General features: G+C 38.6%; 1 protein-coding gene across 3 annotated transcripts in view; it reads right to left on the bottom strand.

Annotated features, from left to right (window-relative positions):
* Window positions 1-23,806, bottom strand: part of masp1 (MBL associated serine protease 1) — a 32,306-nt gene that overhangs the window by 3,452 nt on the left and 5,048 nt on the right. The window contains exons 5-14 of one of the 3 annotated variants that reach the window (XM_042413714.1): window positions 18,078-18,255; window positions 16,153-16,284; window positions 10,498-10,694; window positions 10,255-10,402; window positions 9,587-9,705; window positions 5,508-5,586; window positions 1,919-2,053; window positions 1,104-1,178; window positions 773-1,020; window positions 34-222 (exon numbers count right to left, since the gene is read on the bottom strand). In XM_042413714.1, the coding sequence (XP_042269648.1) occupies window positions 34-222; window positions 773-1,020; window positions 1,104-1,178; window positions 1,919-2,053; window positions 5,508-5,586; window positions 9,587-9,705; window positions 10,255-10,402; window positions 10,498-10,694; window positions 16,153-16,284; window positions 18,078-18,255 (1,500 nt within the window). Of the gene's footprint in view, window positions 1-33; window positions 223-772; window positions 1,021-1,103; window positions 1,179-1,918; window positions 2,054-4,181; window positions 4,354-5,507; window positions 5,587-9,586; window positions 9,706-10,254; window positions 10,403-10,497; window positions 10,695-16,152; window positions 16,285-18,077; window positions 18,256-23,806 lie in introns of those variants that run through there. The other 2 variants (XM_042413715.1, XM_042413716.1) reach the window with 2 other exon arrangements.

Below are 23,806 nucleotides of genomic sequence, written 5' to 3'. Positions count from 1 at the left end.
TTCCTGTGGTATTATCAGTAGTATCGGTCCCACCTGTCCGTGTGGTGTTGGGAGACAGACGGGACGGATGACCTCATTCACCTCCACCCTGTCTCTCAGCTTCACCATGGCGATGTCGTTGTTGTAGTTGTTGGGCTGGAAGTTTGGATGGAGAATGATCGCCAACACTGAACGGTTTGTGGCCAGACGTTTGTCTCGGGCGTCATGGAGACCAAGGAAGACCTGAGACACAAAGAGAGACAGTCGGGTGTCTTCAACAACCATCACATGGACCCCAAATAAACTTAGAGAACAATTCAAAGAGTCCGAGGCTTTCTATGAAACATCAGCGGAGGTTTACGTCACCAATATTACAAACAGCTATAATGTCGTTATAAGGAGATTTAAGGACATTAAAAGTGTTTACTAATGTTAAGTATTTATTCTAACTTCTCATGAAAACATGTTTTATATTATTACAGCTGTGTTTTACTATACTGTCATTCATGATCTGTTAATACAGCAGCAAACACTTCTGGGTGTCCACAGGATGAGTTGTTAACTAATACATTAATAAACACTGACAGCTACATTATACTATCCTATAAACCATTTATTAACTCTTTATAGACTGATGATTAATGATAAATAGGGAGACTTTAAGTAAAAGAAAATATTCTGCCTTAACAAAGTGAAAGATTTCTTCAACAACAAAAAAGTAAAAATATGAACAAGAATAAGTTAGAGACGTGGATGTTAATCAGAGTATACGGCAGTCTGTCCATCCTCAGACCTTGACGTGCTCGGGGGCCACGGGGACGACGCTGGTGTCCCTCCGCTGGGACCGCAGGACGTGAGCCGCCGTTAGGACCCAGGACTCGGACAGCAGGGCCCCAGAGCCGAACCAGCGGTCCTCGGGAACCCGGGACAGATCCTCCACGCTGAGCAGAACCTGCCAGGGGAACAGGCCGGGCTCGGCGCTGCGACCACCCACGATCCGCTTCACCTGAGGGGGGAGGGAGCGGGCCGGCCGGCCGCAGGCTGGACAGAGACACGGAGGGAAGTTTTAGCATCCCAGACATGATTTATTATTATCATTAATCTGATGTGAGAACATGTGATACCTGGCAGACAGGTGGGCAGTGTGGCTCCTGTTTCTGAACTGATCCATTCTCCGTTCTGCCCACAGCTGTAAGAACCTACAATACACAACAACAAACATGTAATTCAAACATTTTTAACCCTTAAACAAAGTTTGACCCCTCACACAGACCTTTGAAGGCATAAAGACAAAATATCATCTTACTCAAGTTCTGAAATTTGTCCTCACAAAGACAGAAAGTACCGACAGCCAGTAGAAGTAACCATAACATAACAACAGTTTTACATTTTTAAAAACATAAATACATTTTAGGCACGTACTGTTCGAGCCACACATTTGTTTCCATTCTGTTAATTTTCATGCTGCAGAATTAAATTTCAGTAGGAAAAACTACATCAACAAAAGTCTAAAAGTGAAAAACATGCATGTAAAAATAATCAGTAGATTGTTAATAATTCATATCTGATATGGTGATAAGATGATAAATAAAACTGGGAGACAAACTGGTTTATGTGATAACTAAATAACTGGTAAATTAAAAATAATTATTTTCAACTTGTTTCAAATTCAGAGTTTTTGTTGTTGTTGTTATTTGTTTGGTTTTTTTGGTAGATGAGGTAACAAGCGCCTGATCATAAAAATGACTTTTTTTAAATCAATTATTTCAGAGTTGTATCGTGTTTTAATATCAGCTGTGTGAGATTTTAGGTTGACGTGACACTGCATGTTTATATACTCAGGTAAGTGAAGAGTGAAGGCAAGAAGACAATAGAAAATAAACAATAATGATAATAAAAATATCCATAATAATAACAGTCATTATAATAGTAATCTTACTGTTGATGGGGTGCAGTTGGAACGTCTCCTCTTTGCAGACGTAGCGGACGGTGGCACCAAACAGTGTGCTGTTGTCATGGCTACCAAACACCACATCGGCCATGTCCACGACCTTTGGACTCCCACAATCCACCACTGTGACAGAGAGGATACAGAACACTCAGGGACCAATCAGCTTTCGGTAAGAGCAGAGCGGAGGGCGATGATGAAGATGAAGGTGAGATGGACCCAGCTGGTCTCAGCAGGACTTCAGTACGTTCAGCTGAACCTGACTTCAGTCTCAGAATATCACAGAGGAGCAGAGCTGTCCTTCCTCACCTCGTTATGTTAACATGCAGGATTTTCTTTCTTTATTTTTCTGAGGTAAAAAAAAATCTATCTCTTTGTAAAAAAGAGGATTTTGAGAAAATTGAAATTCAGAAAAAGTCAGGACTCTTTATTCTGAGGAGTAAATTACAACTTAATTGAGTCTGAATTTAATACTTAATTGAAAATTCAGCTGGCCTTTATTAAACTTTTCAGGTAACGCTTTATTTTATGGGTCTGATTATCTTTCTTAGCTGATTTCCAGGAAATGTTCTCAATAATTGTAAGTAATTGCAATGTGTAACAGTTCACTGTGGGGACATTTCTCTGAGAGGATTGTGTAATTTTGTTGTGAATGGGAAATTATAGAGTTTTTATGGAGTTTTTTTAAGAAAGAACCTAATATGCTATCATGTAGTTTAATACAAAACTACACATTGAAAAGTCTGTTTACCTTATCTGTTAAAGAATCATTAGGAATCTAAATTAAGATTGACAACATTGATGAACCCAGATATAATGAACAGGTATTTACCTACTAAACCAACACTTTTTCTATTTTTCTTGTCATTTCATAGATAGGTTTCTACACCACCTTCCATTCTGCAAAATGTCCCACAAATCAACCATTACATGCCTGCACATTACTCTGAAAACTTTCAGGAAATTAAACCTGTATTAAACCTTAACCTGTAAAATAAAGCATTATTTATATGTTGTTATTTGAATGAGTGGATTTTCAGAACATCATGATAAGAACTTCACACTGTCAGCAGCACTGATTATATACAAACATGTCTTTTCGATCTTATTGCAGCCTTCGATAAGGACGAAGGACTCTTCTTTGTGGTCACAGGCGACTGTAAATCCTCCACTCATGGAGTTCCTCAGGGTTCAGTCCTTGGTCCTTTATTATTCTCCATTTATATGCAAACTTTAGGTCGAATCTTTCAAAAGCAACAAATCAGTTTTCGTCTCTATGCAGACGACTCAGTTCTATTTCTGTTTTTATTCCAGCAACACAACTGAGCAAACTGATGGTTTGTTCAGTTAAACTCAGATAAATCAGAAGTTATTATTAATCACATTTCCTCCCACTTAGCTTCACTGTCTTCCTGTTTGTCATCTGTATGTTTAAAATAGATTTTAATGATCTCCCTCACAGCCAGAGATCCTCTGTAGGGTCTGTTAGTAGTTCACATTCTTGTTTCTACATTTAAATCTCTCTTAAATACATTATTAGAGCTGCGTTCTCTTGAATTGTTGAATTCTGTGTCTTACTGCAAATATGTTTTTTAAAATTATTTAGAATCTTAATCTTTAATTAATTTTTTTATTCCAATTTTATCTGATATATTTTGGTTTCATGTCTTTGTGAAGCACTTTATAACTTCTTTTTGAAAAGTGTTATCTACATGAAATAATAAAACAATTTAATTTTCTTTTTAATACTTTCTACCCTGCTAAATATGTTTTGCTGGCAGTTTCATGACATTGAACACTTATTTTATTATTATTATTTATTTATTGTGTTTTTCTCAGTTTTTTCCAAAAGTTTAATCCCTTACAAAAAATAAATTAAATAAAACCACGTGAATAAACATACATATGATTTTTATATTTTCATGTTCAAACAATCATTCTACAGTCAACAAAACATCTTAAACTTAATAAACAGCAGCTGCACCTTTCTGAGTTATGAAATGATGAAATGTGATTAAGTGATGATTTATGATTCATGTGTATAAATGTAGTGACACGTTACATGAATGTGAAAACATAACATTGAAGTCGTACCTCGTCATGATCCTACAGTTCAGTCAGAACCTCTGAGGCAGCAGAGCTCAACAATAAATCTTTATCTTTGTTTACATGAGTGTTTATAAATGAATGTGCTGATATTAATATGATTTACAGAGCAGCTTTATATTCTTAACAGAGACACACCACTGCAGACTCTGGTTTTGATTGGTTTTATTAGAAAATAATTTAACTACTGAAAAGCAGATGTGTTTGTTCCTGTAGCATCTCATCACTCATCAGTCAGTGTGTGTTTGTCTGTCACTAATCTAAACTGTGACTGGTTAAGATGCTGGACAGAGACCGCCGCCTCCTCCCCGAGTCTGTTTCTACAGAGACACAAAGAGACAAAGAGAGAGCAGGAAATACTGTTGAATTCCTGTAAATATGTCACTGTGACACTGTGTGAATACGCCTGTGGACACTTACAGTCACATCAGCCACTGCACTGATTGGTAGGTGTGTAGTCGTATTTTGGTTGGTTTGTAGTGGTGGTCTGATTGGTTGGTTTTTAGTTGTATTCTGATTGGTTGGTTTATGGTCATACTCTGGTTGGTTGGTTCATAGTCATATTCTAATTGGTTGGTTCGTAGTCGTATTCTGATTGGTTGGTTTATGGTCATACTCTTGTTGGATTGTTTTAGTTGTCTTTTGGTTGGTTGGTTAGTAGTTGTATTCTGATTGGTTGGTTTATGGTCATACTCTGGTTGGTTGGTTAGTAGTTGTATTCTGATTGGTTGGTTAGTAGTTGTATTCTGATTGGTTGGTTTATGGTCATACTCTGGTTGGTTGGTTAGTAGTTGTATTCTGATTGGTTAGTTTATGGTCATACTCTGGTTGGTTGGTTAGTAGTTGTATTCTGATTGGTTAGTTTATGGTCATACTCTGGTTGGTGGGTTGGTTGGTTGGTTGGTTAGTAGTTGTATTGTGATTGGTTGGTTTATGGTCATACTCTGGTTGGTTGGTTGGTTGGTTGGTTAGTAGTTGTATTGTGATTGGTTAGTTTATGGTCATACTCTGGTTGGTTGGTTAGTAGTTGTATTCTGATTGGTTAGTTTATGGTCATACTCTGGTTGGTTGGTTAGTAGTTGTATTGTGATTAGTTGGTTTATGGTCATACTCTGATTGGTTGGTTCGTAGTCATATTCTAATTGGTTGGTTGGTAGTTGTGGTCTGATTGGTTGGTTTTTAGCTGTATTTTGGTTGGTTAGTTAGTAGTTGTACTCTGATTGGTTGGTTCATAGTCATATTCTAATTGGTTGGTTCGTAGTTGTATTCTGGTTGGTTGGTTTGTTGTCTTACATGTGAGCGAGTGTAGAACTTTAAGGTTAACCAGGTCTTTGTCTGTATACTGCTGTATTTATTTACTTTTTATCCATTTACCAAATTAATCTTTAGGTTTTCTTTGAGGCAGCAGCCCTAATTTAACGCAGAGTTTCAGTTCAGTATCAACAACTAGAGAAGAAACAGAGTTTGTTCTTACTTTGACAGTGAGGAGGACTGCTGCTCCACACTCCATCAGACTGACAGGTAATCTGATAATGATCCAGATACTGACCGTCCTGAACCACAGATACAGCAGTCAGACATCACATCCATCACAAACACAGTCAGTTATCCCCACAACATTAAATCTGAAGTTGAACATTGAAATCTGGATAATTTCATCAAGGAAATCTTTATCTTACACAGAATGAAGCACATAAGAACCACTAGAGCGCGACATCATGTACTGTAGTATCAGTATGAACTGTAATAATAAAGTTTCTTAAAACTTTATTTAAATAGCACTAAAGTTACAAAGAGCTTCACAGAAAAGAAGAAAGATTTAACAAACAGCAATTAAAAAACATATGAAAACAAACACAGAAATCCTAAAACAGACATCAATATTTAAGGCTTATAATACACAAAATACATGTTTAAAATGTTATTGTATTAGATTTAAATTGATGTCCAGCTGAGTATATGCTGGTTAAAGTGTGCTCGTATCACATGAATGTCTTTGTGTTCATATAACATCTTTTCTAAAAACTGTATTTTTTAATGTGCACATAAATAAATAAATAAATCCATTTGTTAATCTTGGTGTGGTGTAAAAAGAAAACGTTCAGTCTGCTTTTCATCCAGCAGTCTTCAGATGTTTAATTTAAATTATAATTAAATAATTAAAGCTGCAAGCAGCGTTGGTCGGGACCTCGCTCTCTGGCCCGTCGGGATCAGATCATTTTGCTTTTTAAAAATGAGGAATATTTCTTGCAAGTGTGGTGTGCTTTTATTTTGATAGTATGATTGACATGTGTATTGTCAGGTGTGTAGAGACAATAAGTAACTGCAGCTGGACACAGAAAAATACTCATATATTTGAATGGAGAGTGTGAGCAAACCCACACCTTTTTGATCATTTACTGCTTCCACATAGTTTTAGATACAAACTTCATTTAAACTTTAAAAGAGTCACGAGACGTTGACCTACAAACCTTGAATTTACATGTGTTTTCTATCTTTTATTGTTTTTGAGATATTAGAGTGTGAGTTTTAAAGTCTTTTCTTGCTCCTCCTGTGATTTTATAATGAGTGTGTATTGTGGAATGTTTCACAGCACTGAGGGAGTGACATCACCAGGAGCAGTTGGAGAGGAGGATTTTAGAGTACGCTTCTTGTGAAATCTCCTCATAAATCCCATGACTTTGGCAAAATCTTACAATAAAATTATATTTTAGTAGGAAATTTCGTTGAGAATCCATTCATACAGGTTTCAAAATGGCCAGACTTATAGTTTAGACGTCAGAAGCCTCTGTTTCACACAAAGGTCATGCCTCCCCATTGTTTTACATTGTAAGGGTGATGTGGCACTGCACCTCTGAGGGCTTATAAAATCCAAACCGTTCGAGTTATTACAAAGTTTTAAACAACTTTTTTCAGCATAGTGTCATAAGTCATCTATTAAAGTTTGAAGCCGATACCATTAACGCCCTCGGAGGAGATAGAGTTTGTTTGAGGGCCAAAATCGGGGCAAAGTCTTATTTTGAAAAGGTTAATTTCAAAAAGGCTGTTTCATTCACTACCATGTTTAAAAGAGGAAGGTATCATGCCTCATATTGCAATAATTGAGCATTGAATATTTCATATATTTTATTTACTTTTATTTAAACATTGGACATCTTAAATGTTGTTTGTCTTGAATGTTTTCATTTAAGACCATGGGCAAAAGTTCATTGCTGTTTCGTGCTGTAAGTGTGTTACAGAATAAATAGAAAACAAAGTTTTATTTGTCTCCCCTTTTTTTGGTGATCCTAAAAATGATCTGATCCATGACTCAAATGCGATATGATCCGAACCATGAATTTTGTGATCCGTTGCACCGCTAGTGTTAACATGTCAGCTTTGTAGACTATATTTTGTATGTCGTGCACATAGATAAGAGTGTGTAAGTCATGTGATACATGCATTAATACTTTCTGATGTGAACCTACACTTTAAGATCTGTGAATGTTTTTAGTGTTCAGTCTTTCTAGTATTCAGCACTGATCTGTTCCTGTATCATATTATAAGCTTTGTGCTACTTTATATATTTCTGTATAATAAGAAAATACACAGGTAACACGTGTAAATCATGTGATATCTTGTCTGTTTTTGATGAGAACATAAATCTGTTGTCACAATAGAACAATACTTTAAATTTGAATTTCACTTTGTTGGTAAAATCACACATCTGAACCAGTCCATGGCTAAAATGAGCTCTTCTTTGTTTAGAGACAATATGTATATGCTAAATGTCTTTAAAGACACAGCCTTTACACCACTCAGGGGTTTTTGTTTTTAAAAGCAAATTGTTTTATTGGTATATAAAATTGCCCCCCACCCCTCTGATTTCATCAGGTGGGGGACAATGATATAGTTTGATGCGGTATGTTGGTTTTCCTCCTGTCCTCCCCAATTGTTTGAGTCACCAGCTGCCACTGGTGTGGGGGTTGAATGCAACTCATTTTTGTAGGATACAGCAGAAAGGCCTATATACATACAGTACATTATATACAAACTTTGTAGGAGGTTTGGTGTTATTATCATTTATTTTACAATAATTATAGGTCTTATATATATAATTCAGTAGTGGGGATGACCTATGAAGGGAAGGGAAAAAATGGAGTGAGGGTGACAGTTTAGTGATAAAGTGCTGCAGAAAAATACCATCAAAACTAAAATTTGTAGCTCTGTACTGCAGTTTTTCCTTTATTAGGGCCCGAGCACCTAGCGGTTCACTCACACTCTCCATTCAAATATATGAGTATTTTTCTGTTCAGCTGCAGTTACTTATTGTCTCTACACACCTGACAGTACACATGTCAATCAAGCTTTGACCAGGTCATGTGGGTTAAAAGTCTTTACTTTTCTAAAAATAGACTTGTTGAAAATTAGGAAATTAATTTGTTTTACACACAAACTCATCAAGAGTTTTGTTTACTAATTGAAATTCAAGTGAATGGGCCCCAAACTTGCTTAATTTTGATGCCACAGGTGTGAGCGAGACAGACATGTCTCACCCTGTAGTAAATTCTCATCCTCACACCGTTGAGATTTGATGTTTCGCCATGACAGAGGAAGTTGCTATAACTTTATTGTAAATGCTCCAGTCTGCACCAAACTTTACATGTTTGATAAGAGTCCCGGCCTGAATACGTCTACATGACAATATTCCATCAGTGATGCAAACTGGCTGAATAGTGCCCCCTATGAAATTTCAGTGAAGCAGCCCCAGCAGGAGGCAAAATAGTGGACAAAGGAAGTGATGTTTATCTCCTTGCACTGTCTGAAAACAGCCCGGGTCTGAAGACATCTACATGCCCGTGACAAAAGCCCTTCGATTGCACTGCAGCCTGACGTGCACGGAGGCGCGAGGGCCCGTTCAACACTGCTTGCAGCTTTAATTTCGTGGGAAATTTCGTTGCGAATCCATTGATACAGGTTGGAAAGTGGTCAGACGTCAGAAACCTCTGTTTGACACAAAGGTCATGCCTCCCCATTGCTTTACATTGCAAGGGTGATGTGGCACTGCAACTTTCAGGGCTTATAAATCCAAGCCGTTCGAGTTATTACAAAGTTTTTAACATCTTTTTCTCAGCACAGTGTCATAAGTCATGTATCAAAGTTAGAAGTCGATACCATTAACACCCTCGGAGGAGATAGCGTTTGTTCAGAGGCCAAAATTGAGGCAAAGTCTTATTTTGAAAGGCTAATTGCGGACTTCCTGTTGGATTTAGGTCAGGGGTGTCAGTGTATGATTTGTAGGTCTTGATGAGACGAATAATTGAGTTTTGGTTTGATCTCTCTATGACATTCCTACTGGCCGTGGTGGCCATTTTAGATACATAGGTGGCGCTAGAGAGCACATTTTAGCACTTTGGGGGATAATTTTTACATTTTATCAAATTTTTCACCAGACCTGATGGGGTCAAATTTAGGTCTGATGTCCCGTAATAATAAAGAAACAAACACAAAAACCTAAAAGCTGAGAAAGGTTGTAAAATTGAACTTGAATCTGCTCTGAGCTGCAGATCTGACCTTCAGCAGTCGGTAACCAGCCTCACAGGTGAACAGGATGTGGTCTTTGAAGATGTATTCTGATTGGACGGGAGTCAGCAGGGCGTTGGGCGGACTCTCGGGTACCGGACACTGACTTCCTGTCATGACAAAATAAAAGCACGTCTGTTTACAGTACATGTATTGTATGTGTGTAGTTGTGAGTGTGTATATTGTATCATGAACCTGTAGATGTGTATGTGTGTAGTTGTAAGTGTGTATATTGTATCCTGAACCTGTAAATGTGTTTGTGTGTAGTTGTGAGTGTGTATATTGTATCCTGAACCTGTAGATGTGTATGTGTGTAGTGTGTAGTTGTAAGTGTGTATATTGTATCCTGAACCTGTAGATGTGTATGTGTGTAGTGTGTAGTTGTAAGTGTGTATATTGTATCATGAACCTGTAGATGTGTATGTGTGTAGTTGTGAGTGTGTATATTGTATCATGAACCTGTAAATGTGTTTGTGTGTAGTTGTGAGTGTGTATATTGTATCCTGAACCTGTAGATGTGTATGTGTGTAGTTGTGAGTGTGTATATTGTATCCTGAACCTGTAGATGTGTATGTGTGTAGTTGTGAGTGTGTATATTGTATCATGAACCTGTAAATGTGTTTGTGTGTAGTTGTGAGTGTGTATATTGTATCATGAACCTGTAGATGTGTATGTGAGTCTCCAGCCGAGGTTTTCTCCTGAGTTGTCGCTGTGGAAGAAGATGTTGACAACATTGCTGTCGGTCTCGATCAGTCCTGGGGATCGATCACCACAGAACGGGCCGAACTCACTGCTGCCTGCTTTGATCTGACACACACACAGATATTATTGATTAGTACTGAGTACAGATCACGTATGTCTGTGTGTGTGTGTGTGTGTGTGTGTGTGTGTGTTGTCCTCACCTTGACGTAGTCGTACGGACAGCTGACATCGGGGTGATCCTCCACGTCGAAGCTGGGGTCAAACTGGAGGCGGAGCCTGAAGCCCGGCTCCACCTGGATGAGGTACAGACACTCGGAGCTCTTCGGATACGGAGCGGGGAAGTCGACGCTGCTCAGAACGCCGGAGCGTTCGGTGAACACGCCGTCACTGCACTCCACTGAACACACACACAGCAAAGTAATTTTAAAGCTGTTGTTCTCTTCTCATGCAGAGTTTGTTTTGCTCACCTTAAATCTCACTTCAACACCTGGATGACACCTGCAGGATTTATGACATAACGACTTTGGAGCCGATCATGGTTCAGTATTAAACTGACACAAGTGTGATGTGGAAACTTGAAGCCTCCAGAGCACAAACACTGAGAATGAACTTTACAGTGAAGCAGGAGACATCTGGTGTCCAGCAGGAAAACTTTAGAAATGAACAATATTTACAGATTCACAGATTCTGAAGTTTTTACATGAAGGAGAAAATGATGTTTTAAGAGTTTAAACAAAGAAATTATAATTAAAAGCAGAGTTTTTATATATCTTTAAGCGTGTCTGGAGGGGATGTTTAAAGCAAAGTGTTCAAACTAGAGCTGCAACGATTAGTCGACTAGTTGCCAACCGTTAAATAAATTGGCAAATGTTTGAATTATTGATCATTTTGAGTCATTTTTTAAGAAAAAAAGTCCAAATTCTGTGAGTCAAGCTTCTTAAATATGAATATTTTCTGGTTTCTTTAGTCTCTATGACAATAAACTGAATATCTTTGGGTTGTGGACAAAACAAGACATTTGAGGACATCATCTTAGACTTTGATTAATTGATAATGAAGATAATCGTTAGTTGCAGCCCTAATTCAGTCTGAATGGAAACTGACACTTCAATTTCATACAAAATAGAAAGATGTGAATAGATATGATCTGGGTGGAAAGAAAGAAAAGAGAGAAAATTTACTTCACATTCAAGTTACATACGGTGGACTGTATGAACTGTATGCTGCTCTCTGTGATGCACACATCCAATGAAAAACTCAAGAGGTCAAAGGTCACAGAGAGAAAATGTGAAGGAATGCAGCAGCAGTCCCACATCTGATCAATCGAGAGTCAGACTCAGGTTCAATAACCTGTGTGTGTGTGTGTGTGTGTGTGTGTGAGAGAGAGAGAGAGAGAGAGAGAGCCTCCTCCTCCACACAGAAACATGCTGAGCATGTAAATATTTACCTCCAATCAGCAGCCACTATCAGTCAGACAGAGGTTAGACACACACGCACACACACACACACACACACACACACACGCACACACACACAAACCTCCATGTTTCCTGCATTAATTCTGTTGTGTTAATAACTAAACTCAGGACTGAAGTAAACATGTAAAGTTCACCCTGAAGGTGGCGTTACAAGAAACATCTGGTCATCCTTCAGGGAAGAAGATCAACATGTTCTCTGACAATCTGACCAGCAGAGTTTGATGTTTCTCAGGGTCACAGATGTTCTGACGGAGGTTAAAGTGGTCGTCCAAAATCTGTCTTAATATAAATATAAATACAACTCTAGAAAACTTCTTTTTCTTAATGAGATACTGTGTATACTGGCTGTTAGTCTTATTTCTTGAAAGAACAATTCATTGATGATTGATGCAGGTGAGATAATCAATTTAAAGCACAAATAAACAAATAAATTACAGTTCATAATTAATCTGGATATAATTGTGCTGAACTCAGTGAGGAGACTCAAAACAACATCATGGATGTTTCTTGGTTGGAAAAACATGTTTCAGTGCACGAGACAAATGATATATTTAAAGATTCAGTCAAGAGTTGAAACCACATCCTCTGTGATACAGACCCAGCTCTGAGGTATTTACTCAGTCTGTTGCAAATTACTGTCTGGGGCACAAATTTTTGCGTCACTGCAATTTTTTAATTTAGCAAGATATTTACTGAGACTAAACGAGCTGCAGTTCATCTGATTTACATAAAGTGCTGCTCAGTCAGAGCTGATGTCAGCTGTTCTGACGTGCATTGTGCATGACTGTGAAGTGTTTCATGGTGTTGAACTTTTAATACTTGTTGAACTGAAGACACTTCTGGATCTGCAGCGTGTTTTCATCTGTCAGACAAACTCTGTATGTTGTCAGCTCAACAAACAGATCAGAGATTAGACGAGTTCTGAAACACCAGAGGAAGATTTTTGGTCAAATTCTTAAACTCCTTTCAGAGGATAGTTTTGGTAAACAACACTTATGAACTATAAGTGTCTGCTGCAGTCACATCACACTGGACTGGAGCTGCTGAAACATTAAAAGTCCAGTAAACATATGCAGGAGGGAGCTGAAGGAAACAGGAAAATATCAGACTGTTGCTTCCTGCTGTTTAGTCTTGCTGCTGTAGTCTCTCTGCTGCAGATTTTAAACTTGCTTTTGTCAGATGTTAAATTTCAGTCTGAGTTTCCTGCTGCAGAGGTCAGTCTGTGGCGATAAATCAGGTCATATCTGTATGAATTTTCATTCCCTCCCCACATACTTTACACGTCTAAACACAAACACTTGAGTGTATATATGAGTGTGTTATATTGATCTGAGTGTATATATGAGTGTGTTATATTGATCTGAGTGTATATATGAGTGTGTTATATTGATCTGAGTGTATATATGAGTGTGTTATATTGATCTGAGTGTATATATGAGTGTGTTATATTGATCTGAGTGTATATGTGAGTGTGTTATATTGATCTGAGTGTATATATGAGTGTGTTATATTGATCTGAGTGTATATATGAGTGTGTTATATTGATCTGAGTGTATATGTGAGTGTGTTATATTGATCTGTGTGTATATATGAGTGTGTTATATTGATCTCAGTGTATATATGAGTGTGTTATATTGATCTGAGTGTATATAGTGAGTTGACCTCTGAGTCTCTTTTGACTTCACTTAAGCTCTCAGACTGTGTGTCGGAGCTTTTCAGACATAATGAGCTTAAACGTCTCTGTATGAACTGTGTTTCAGAGCAGATTTGAATTCCAGCGGCTTGATCCCGATTACAGTCTGCTGCCAACAAGTCACGGTTTCAAACAACACTGAATGCCTTTGTAACATGTTTCACAGCCAGGAAACACTGTCATGTTTCAGTCACACAACGTCTCCCTGACATATCAGATTCAATTCAGTTTGAAGGGGCTTTATTGGCACAGGAGGCAGATATTTACATTACCAAAGCCAGTGGGCTGTGCTCATGTTTGGGGCCATATAGACCCAGTTTGGTCTGGTTTATTGTTTCCAATGTGTCAGATAGTTTTCTTGTTGTTTTCTTATAATTTGGTTTAGTCTGATGGTGTCTCTGTGTGGGGGCTCTGCTTGTGTTTGTGAACTATCTGGCTGGGGGGGCTTCTCTCAGGGTCTCTCTGTAGGTGAGGGCTTTGTTATGGAGCATGTCAGGGTCACTTTCTTTTTGGTGACTATAACATGTAAATGTTCTCTTCTGAATTTGTATAATCAGCGGGCATCGTCCTAATTCTGCTCTGCGCGCATTATTTAGAGTTTTCTGTCAGAATGGATTTGCAGAATTCTGCAGGCAGAGTCTCAATTTGATGTTCGTCCCATTTCGTAAAATCTTGGTTGGCGAGTGGACCCCAGACCTGCAACCATAAAGGGAAACCAGATTTGAACTGGACTGTCCAACTTGATTTTCCTTTCGATGGTGTAAAAAGCTCTTCTTGCTTTGCCTCTCAGGTCGCTCACAGCTGTGTTGAAGTTGCTGATGTTTAGGCTGAGGTAGGTATAACTTTGGTATGTTCAGGAGTAATGGTATCCAGAAAGAATTTATATTTGCGGTTTTGGAGTTGGGGTCTTTTTTGGAATATCATAATTTTTGTCTTGGTTAGATTCACTGTCAAGGCCCCGGTCTGGGAGAGTTGGTGCAGAAGATCAAGGTGCTGTTGCAGCCCTTCTTTGGTTGGAGACAGAAGCATCAGATCATCTGCAAACAGCAGGCATCTGACTTCTGAGTCCGCTGATACCAGGAGCTGCAGACTGTCCCAGTGCCCTCACCAGTTCATTGATGTGTATGTTGAAAGTTGAGGAGGGTCTGTGTGTTTTAATGATGTTATAGGTTTTTCCCAAAACACCCCTTTCTAACAGTTTAACAGAAGACCCTCGTGCCAAATTGAATCAAAGGCTTCAGTAGTTTTTGTTTGTTTGGTTGTCAGTTAGGGTGCTGAGGATGAAGATATGGTCTGTTGTATGATAATTTGGTAAAAAGCCGATTAACTCAGGACATTATATTCAGTAAGGAGTTGTAGGAGTCTGTGCCCAGATGTTGCTGCTGACACAGATCCCACCGTAGTTACTGGAACTGAAATTGTCTCCACTTTTGTGGAGCGGCGACATCAGTCCTCGGTTCCAAATACTTGGGAAGATCCCGGAGCTAAGGACGATATTAAATAGTTTTAGTTTAGCCAGTTGGAATTTGAGGTCTGTGAATTTGATAATTTCATTAGGATGCCTTCAACAACACAGGCCTTCTTGGTTTCGAGTGATTTTATTTTGTCCCGTAGTTCTTTGGGGAGTCTAGCAGGTTCTGATTAACTGTAAAACATTTTAGTTTATCTTGTTTGTGTTTTTGCTGTTTATTCCTCTCTATTGGACCAAAGAGTTTGGAGAAGTGGTTTACCCATACATTTCTCTTTTGGATGGGTAGATCTTCATGTTTTTACTTGTTTAGAGTGTTTTCCCAGAAGTGGTTTGTTTTTATGGATTCCTCATAGCATGTAGCTGGTTTCTAACATGTTGGTCCCTTTTCACCATAGTGAAGATGTATGTTCTGAGGTTTTCACATTCATCGTCAAAGCATTTGTCATTGTTGTTAGTTTTTTGGTGACTCTATTTGAGGCCTTTAGGTTTGATAAAGAGGCTGAAAGGTCGAATATATCATTAAGGTTTTCTACTGCGCTGTTTACATCTTCACTATTGCAGTGAAAGGTTTTTTTTTTTACAGAAACTGGTCTGAGAGTTACTGGACTTGTTGTTTGGTTGATGTGGTTTTGCTGTGGACTGACGTGAACACTGAGACACCAGGCTGAGGTCAGGGATGAAGAAGTCTACTGTACTGTTAACCTATGATTATGTTTTTATATCGATTATTTTGTGTTGTTTGCTCACCATTATTATTATTTATTTATTTGTTAAACTGCCTTGTTAAATTTTCATGATTTTTTTGTTTAGAACCTTGAAAACGACATGGTTTCACTTCAAAGAAACAAAATTAAAAGGTTTTATACAAATACTTGCCTTAAAGTACGTTTCCTGTAGCGCCACCCTCAGGACAAACTATTTTAGCTTCTCTTCATATAAAAATAGATAAATCATCAGGATGTTGAGGCTGTAATAAACTCTGTGGCCTCTAGGGGACGCTGGCAGCACTTTAGTCTTCTTTCTCATTCTCAGGTAACGAAAACACAACGATTCTTATTTTCAGGTGATTATATACTAATTAAAACATTCTTATGAATATTATATTCCATTTCTGCCGAGTCTGTTCCGCTAGACGCCACTTAATTCTACACACTGGTCCTTTAAAGCATCTTATTACATTCATAACATTTATGACATCTCAGCTCAGACTCACCTCTGCAGGTGCGGTTGTCAGAGTGCAGCAGGTAACCATAGCGACAGGAACAGTAGTAGCCTCCGATGTAGTTGTGACAGAAATGATCACAGATCAGATCCTCGTCACTCTGGTCTCTGCACTCGTCTACGTCTGAAACAGAGAGACAGAAACAAGTCAGACTAACTGGTCTAAGTGGTCAAATATATCAAAATCCTTCAAAAATGTGAGACAAACTAAATAAATATAAATGATGTGAGAGGATGAAAAGACCAGAAATAAAAAAGAGAGGGAGGAAAGAGATAGAAGTAAAGAAGAAGAGAGAGATGATGAGGTTCAGATCTGTCGATCGATTAGTTGATGATCAGAAAACTAATTGCCAACAATTTAAAAAAAAAACTTTTTTTGCTCATTTATGACACAAAACCACCAAATATTCTCTGGTTGCAGCGATCAAAAAATTCATATATTACTTGGAAAAATTAACTGACAGATAAGTTAATGATGAAAATAATTGTTAGTTGAAATACAGAAAATAATTTTGATGTTAATCAGACATTAACATTAACAGAGAGATACTGTATGTTTGGGAGTGTGATTGTCTTGATTTACAGATATCACTTCATCTCATTGAATAATTTGACATGTTTTTATTAAACTGTCAGCTGGAGCCAGAAAATCTAAATTCTTCTAAAAAGGTACAGAGCTCCCTAGAAAATTATAAAAAACGGTGGTGGTTGCTCTGCATAACTACTAGAGTGCAGGTCAGTGAAGGTTGTCATGGTGATACCAGGTGGTTGCTATGCGATTCACTTCACTTTAATTATAACATGCTGAGAGTCGGTGTGTGATAACGAGCCTCGGCTCACAGTATCAGCAGCATCACACATATACAGACGCTAAGGTGTTGGTAGGTGATGGTTGCTATGGTGTTACTAGGCAGCGGCTGGAGTGTTGCTATGTGGTTGCTGGCAGGTGTACAGCATGGTTTCTGAAGGTGTTACTAGTTGGTGTTTGTGCTTTGTGGTTGCTAAGTGGTTGCCATGGTGTTACTAGGCAGCTGCTGGGGTGTTGCTAAGTGGTTGCTATGGTGTTTGGCATAGCTCCTAGTGTATAGTGTGTGTATATTTGTGTTTTTAACTCTGTGTGAACTATGTTTTTATGTCAAAAACACATTTCCATCGTTTTATGATAGAGGTTACAGGTTACAGAGCCCCCTGATCTACTTTAAAGCTGTTATTTATAATTAAGCATGTGATATTTATGTAAACATAGCACAAAAAGTAAGGAAATTTGTGTTTGATAGATTATTTCTTTGTTGTAACGATGCTTCTTGGCAATAAATCTTATACCGTTGGAAAGCCTGTTTATTTCCAGAGTGACCAACACAACCACGTTGACTGACTTGCGATAAATGCTGGTTGAAGAATGGGATGCCATCCCACAGCAGTGTGTGACCAGGCTGGTGACCAGCATGAGGAGGAGGTGCAGGCTGTTGTGGCTGTGTATGGTTCTTCCACACACTACTGAGGCTCCTGTTTGTTAAATGAATAAATTGTTAAATTGCCAATATGTCTTGTTTCTTCAAACTTCAATCATCCAATCCACCAAACACCAGACAAGAGTCAATGGCAGAAAGTTGTTTGGCATTGGCAGAGAAGATTTGGCAAATTTTTCATTGGCGCAACCCACATACTCAGTTCTGCTGCTCATCCCACAAATGCATGTTCCTTACAAATGTGGCACCATTTAAAAGGGAAATAAACAGGCTTTCCAACGGTATAAGATTTATTGCCAAGAAGCATCGTTACAACAAAGAAATAATCTACCAAACACAAATTTCTATACTTTTTGTGCTAAGTTTATTTCATGTCAAATGTAAAGTTTCTCATACTTTGGTCTGGATGTTGTGTGTAGCGGATGTTACAGTTAAACTGTGTTCTCACCCACAGCGCTGTAGTGAGCCATGAACCCGGAGTATCGCTCCTCGTTGGAGAAGTCGGAGGAGAAGAGGACACTGAGGGAGTTTCTGGGGGAGGTGATGACCTGCTGAGCCGGCACCACCTCCGTGTCCGTGTCCTCCCGTCCACAGAACAACGCCAGCACCTCGCCCTCCGCCTCCACCTGGACATACATTTAATAAACAACACAACATGTCAGACATCAGAAACAAACAAGCGAGGAGTTTAATCTCTGAAGCTGCTGCTGAAAATGAGAGAATAGAAAGTCTTTAAATGACCAAAACCTAAAAGATGATGAACAGAAACACATTCATTCATCCACATTCACACATTCATAATGACTAAATAATAAATAGATAGTAAATGCTTTTAACAGAGCACCATAAAATATTAAAAGTAGCATAAAATTAAGATTAAGGCCTATATAAATATAAAAAATAAAATACTAAACTAAACCAACTAATCCTGAGACGGCAGCTCACAGATACATCTGGATAAACTTCTAGAAACACAATAAACTGTGTTTTCTATCATTGTAAACTGAATGTCATGGAGAACTACAGCAAGCATTTTTCATTATTATCTGACATTTACAGACTAAATGATTAATAGATAAATTAAGGAAATAACCAGCAGATTAATCAATCATGAAAATAGTCCTTAAAATGGTAAAAAAACAAAAAACAAACACACAGTATACCTTCCAAACACTTTATGGTCTTTAAACAGTTTTCACTATTTTCTGATGTCTGACTGATAGACGATAAAACTAAGTCATAGATGTATTGATAATAGCAATATCTAATGCTGCGTTCATGTTGTGATTACTAGTTTCTGACTTGTAAACAGCGTTCAAGTCGACCTCCAAGTCATAATTACAACTGGGAAACTGGGATTTTTTTGAAAGCTCTCATATATCTGACTTGGTTTTTAATTATACAGGAGAAAGTGCCTGAAAACCAAACAAACATGGACGCCTCACATCAGCTAAAGTCCATCGTTTAGTGTAATTAAACCCAAGTTTATTGAAAATATAATTTTGTCAGCGCACAGCGTTTTAAATCCTCATACGACCAAATCAGTTAACAGACAAGCTTCCTGAGCTGTCACATGACGTGAACGCTCACAGGTCCTGAACATGAGAATCAATCAACATCAGTGTTGGATCTCACTAACGCAAAGAAAATCCCTGCAGCCGGTTTATAACATCTGCTGGAAAGACTGAAACCAGGAGAATGGAGGCTGTTATAACAGCAGATTAAAGGACCAGTTCACAGTGTTTCCCTCATGTCTATAACCAGCAGTCAGGTGTCCATAGTAACAGTGAAAGAGGTTTTCCTCGCTGTAATCATTCCTCCTGTTCATACTGGATATTAAAAGATCCTTCAAATGTGCTTTCAATGGAAGTGATGGAGGATAAAATCCACAGTGTGTCCACACAGTCATTTAAAAGTGAAGCTTCTATTCAGCTTCATCAGTCTGAGTTAGTCATATCAAGTGGATATCTGACACATTTACAGTCTTTTTAGCATCAAATTCCCTCTTTGTGTTTCCTCGGACAGTGTTTCCCTGTTGAGCTGCAGGTGGAAGTATAGTAACAAAAAGAGGAACTTTGGCACTAAAAAGACTGTAACGTTGAAAGATATCTACTTGATTTGACTCATTTAGACGCTGAAGCTTCATATTAGCTTCAGATAAACTTTGAAATACATTTTTGCACAGAAGCAGGACTGTGGATTTTGTCCCCCATCACTTCCATTGTAAGGTCATTATGAAGGGATCTAATGGTCAGTATGAACAGGAGGAATGATTACAGCAAGAAAAACAGCTTTAATGCTCATTTGGACTCCTGACTGTTGGTTTAAGACGCACTAGTAAAACTGTGAACCCGTTATTTGACTTTTGGTCTCTTGGGGTCTGGTTCTGTTTTTGGGAGATTTCCAACAACAAAATGAGCAACTTTTACTGGAGGAAGAAGGTTAAGTAAACATTAAATAAGGAAAATTTAAAGGACACAACATACAATACAAACATAATATAAAACTACACAGTTATTAGAGGCTGACGAGCTGTAACGGATTAAAACTGGTCACAGCTCTGCTCTCTGATAATGACGCTTTACACTCAGCAGTCGGTCCAAGTGTTTTAACATTCAGTGCAGGATCTTATCTGACATTCACCAGCAGTTTACAGAGTGTCAATGAACAGCAGGTCACACACACACACACACACACACACACACACACACACAGGCAGCTGAATCGGTCGGTCACGAACAAACAAAGACAGACAGAGTGAGGGTTTGTGGGTTCATTCAGTTAGCAGCAGGTTAACAGGCTTATAGTGTGTGTGTGTGTGTGTGTGTGTGTGTGTGTGTGTGTGTGTGTGTGTGTGTGTGTGAACAGACGAACAGACCGTATCATCTCATTAGTACTCGTCGCCTCTCAGCAGCTTCTTTAACATAAACCTTCGAACAGCAGAAAACTGGCGATTCTCTTCACGCAGTCATTTAATTGTATTTCTTATTTTATTTAAAATATATTTTTGGGGCATTTTTATGATTAATCAGACAGCGACAGTTGAGATATGACAGGAAACAAGGGGATGTTGTGTTTATGTGGCGTCTTAACCAGTGAACTACTGAGATGCCTTCTTATTTCATTTAATCTGCAAAAAAACATCATGAAAATATGTTCACTAAAAATATTTTTAAGTTCCAGATATTTAAACAAAATGTGCACTTTGCAGTCATATTCTGGATCTACACACTGCTGTAGTGATGATGGATTTTAATATTGAAGCTACAAGTCTGACGTTTTGCTCAAGGACACTTCAGCAGGTTAACAGGAGGAACCACCAACCCTGTGATGATTGGATGAAACACTATGGCCCAGAATGAATGGATGCTTACTCATAAAACATGTGATAAAAAATGTGCTATACAAATAAACTTGACTTGCCTTGCTAAAGTGATACATAGTGGTTAGTAGGAGGTTGCTAGGGTGTTTCTTAGTGGTTGCTAGGATGTTTAGCATTATTTTGAAGATATTACTAGATGGTTGCTAGGGTGTTGCTAAGTAGTTGCTAGGGTGTTCAGCATGATTCTGAAGATGTTATTAGATGGTTGCTAGGGTGTTGCTAAGTAGTTGCTAGGGTGTTCAGCATGATTCTGAAGATGTTATTAGATGGTTGCTAGGGTGTTGCTAAGTAGTTGCTAGGATGTTCAGCATGATTCTGCAGATGTTACTAGATGGTTGCTAAGGTGTTCCTTCCTGGTTGCTAAGGTGTTCAGCATGATTCTGAAGATGTTAACAGATGGTTGCTAGGGTGTTGCTAAGTGGTTGCTAGGGTGTTCAGCATATCGCCTAGATTGCAGGTAAGTGAAGGTTGCCGAGGTAATACTAGATTGTTTTCTTCACGATTCACTTCACTTTGTTGTTGGTACAGCGTGACAGCAGCACTCAGCTCAGCTGTTAGTTGACAGGTTATCTGGCGAAGTGCCTCAGGTGTTGCTAGGTGATGGGTTGCTAAGGTGTTACTAGGCAGCTGTTAGGGTGTTGCTATATGGTTGTTGCTCAGCATGGTGTTGGGTAGTGATGGTTGTGAAGGTGTTAGTAGGTGGTTACTATGATGTTTGTTCTGTAAATTAACCGCTTGAGACAAACACTCACAAAGTAAAATAAATGAAAACTCAACTCAATAACAAAGAGAAGAGAGTCACAACCTCTGGAGAGACACTATCAGACTAGAACAGTGACAACAACACTGCAAACATTATTCCAGGAGCCCTGAACATAAAAGCTTTTTTCCATTAGAGACAAAGAGGAGCATTAAGTGTTTTGTGGTTGCTAAGTGGTTGCTAGGTGATCGCTGAGAGGTGTTCAGGGTAGCTCCTGGGATGTTGGTGGGTGGTTGCTGGGGTATTATTATGGATAGTTTGTAGTCTGTTACTAGGTGGTTGCTATGTGGTTGCTATGGTAACATGGGTTGACCTCTGCTGATTGAGAGGATTTAAGATTTTTACGTTTGTTCAAAAATAAAACCCCGACTGGTTAACGCATTAATTCTTTTTAATGAGTCGGTTCTCCCGCTGCCTCGTGTTGCCTTCAGGGTCCTCAGCAGACTGTGGGAACTTCAGGTCGGGTCAAGAAACTGAGTGTTTCAGACGTGTCACTTAATTCAGGCTTTTATCCGCACACAGAGCAGTGCACTGTGGGAAGGCAGTCAGCTGGACTCTTTTGTGTTGCAGCTGTTTGTTATCGGGGTGCGTTGCCGCGGTGTTAAACTGTGGCGCCAAGTGACATCATTTGAATATGAATGTGTGTGTGTGTGGCAGGTGGCAGTATGTTTAGTCTTTCAGCTGAAGCAGAATCACTTCTGTGTTCGTCTATTACAGTGATTTCATACATTTATGTCCTGTCATGTTTGCTTTTCACCAGTTTCCACTGAAAAACATCAGTCGGACGGTGACGTTCAGACAAACTGCAACATGAACATAAAACTGAACTCATGCATATGCAGGAGTCTGTGTCAGTTTCTCCTTCTAGTGAATATCAGGTCTGGTTCGAGTTTAGTTGAGAAACTGTTGTGAGCAAACGTGTCGTCCTCTCTACGTTCAGTAAAGCTCCTCCTGGACCCGACTTCAAAAACACTTCAAATATTTCTCAAAGTTTCACTGTGCAACACTTGCATGTTTCATTTTTTATTTTTCATACAAAAGCATTTAATTCGTCCTAAAGAATCGTCCTCTCCACATAGAATAAACGACTTTATTCTTTTATAAACGGTTTTTGACAGTTTAGCAACAATTTGAGCTTATGAAGGATTTATTATTGAGTCACACATCATTATCATTTTCATCATTTCATCATCTTGAGAATACGTGTAGTTCACCACCAGAGACGAGAGCTGCACATGTGCAGAGTTGCACTCGTTGTTTGTTCTTATGTTAGCGTGTATGTCCTCTAACACTCCTGCTGATGAAAGGTTCAGTGATTTTGATCCATGACATGACGTTCATTGTTCATCATTCAGGATGTTTTTACCCGCAGAGGTCTCCTCCTCTCCAGAACAAACCGACCCGCAGATTACAGGTAAAAACACTGAATAAAGCTGTTTCACCTAAAAAAATCAGTGTTTCTCCGACGATGTTTGGTGACCACCGGACTTCCTGGAGGGGCTGTTAGCCGAGCTGCTGCTAACGTTTGTCCAGTTTATTTCTCTGATAACTTAAGATCCAGACGTCCAATGACTAAAATCCTTCTTCCGGCTAAAAGATATAGTTAAAAACCACCTAAATTTATCATGAAAATGTGTCTTAAAACTGAATAAAAGTCCATTTATAACAGTTTGTGTGGAACAACCACAACGCCGATGTATTATCTTGTATGTGTGTAAGTTACTCTTTGGTAGACGCCATTGTAGCGGACAAACACAGCGCCGCCGTATGCATCTGGTGTGTGTTTACTCTTTGGTAGAGGAGGTATGACGTCATCGACAGGCGACCAAATGAAACGGTCCGTTACTTTGATTAAATTACAGATTTCTCTGAGTTTGAAAATACACAACTCAACAACATATATAACACAGGTCTAGTTGTTTCTAGACATTTAATGTGGAATAATTACAGATTATAGCTTTAAGTTATTAAACTGCTGTAGATGTTTGAAATTGTTCTTCAGATTAAATTTGGTTTTCATTTATATTTTCTTAGT

Source organism: Thunnus maccoyii, chromosome 6 (genome assembly GCF_910596095.1).
Source record: "Thunnus maccoyii chromosome 6, fThuMac1.1, whole genome shotgun sequence".
In the NCBI taxonomy this organism is placed as follows: Eukaryota; Metazoa; Chordata; class Actinopteri; order Scombriformes; family Scombridae; genus Thunnus; species Thunnus maccoyii.
This window is presented reverse-complemented; position numbering and strand designations above follow the sequence as displayed.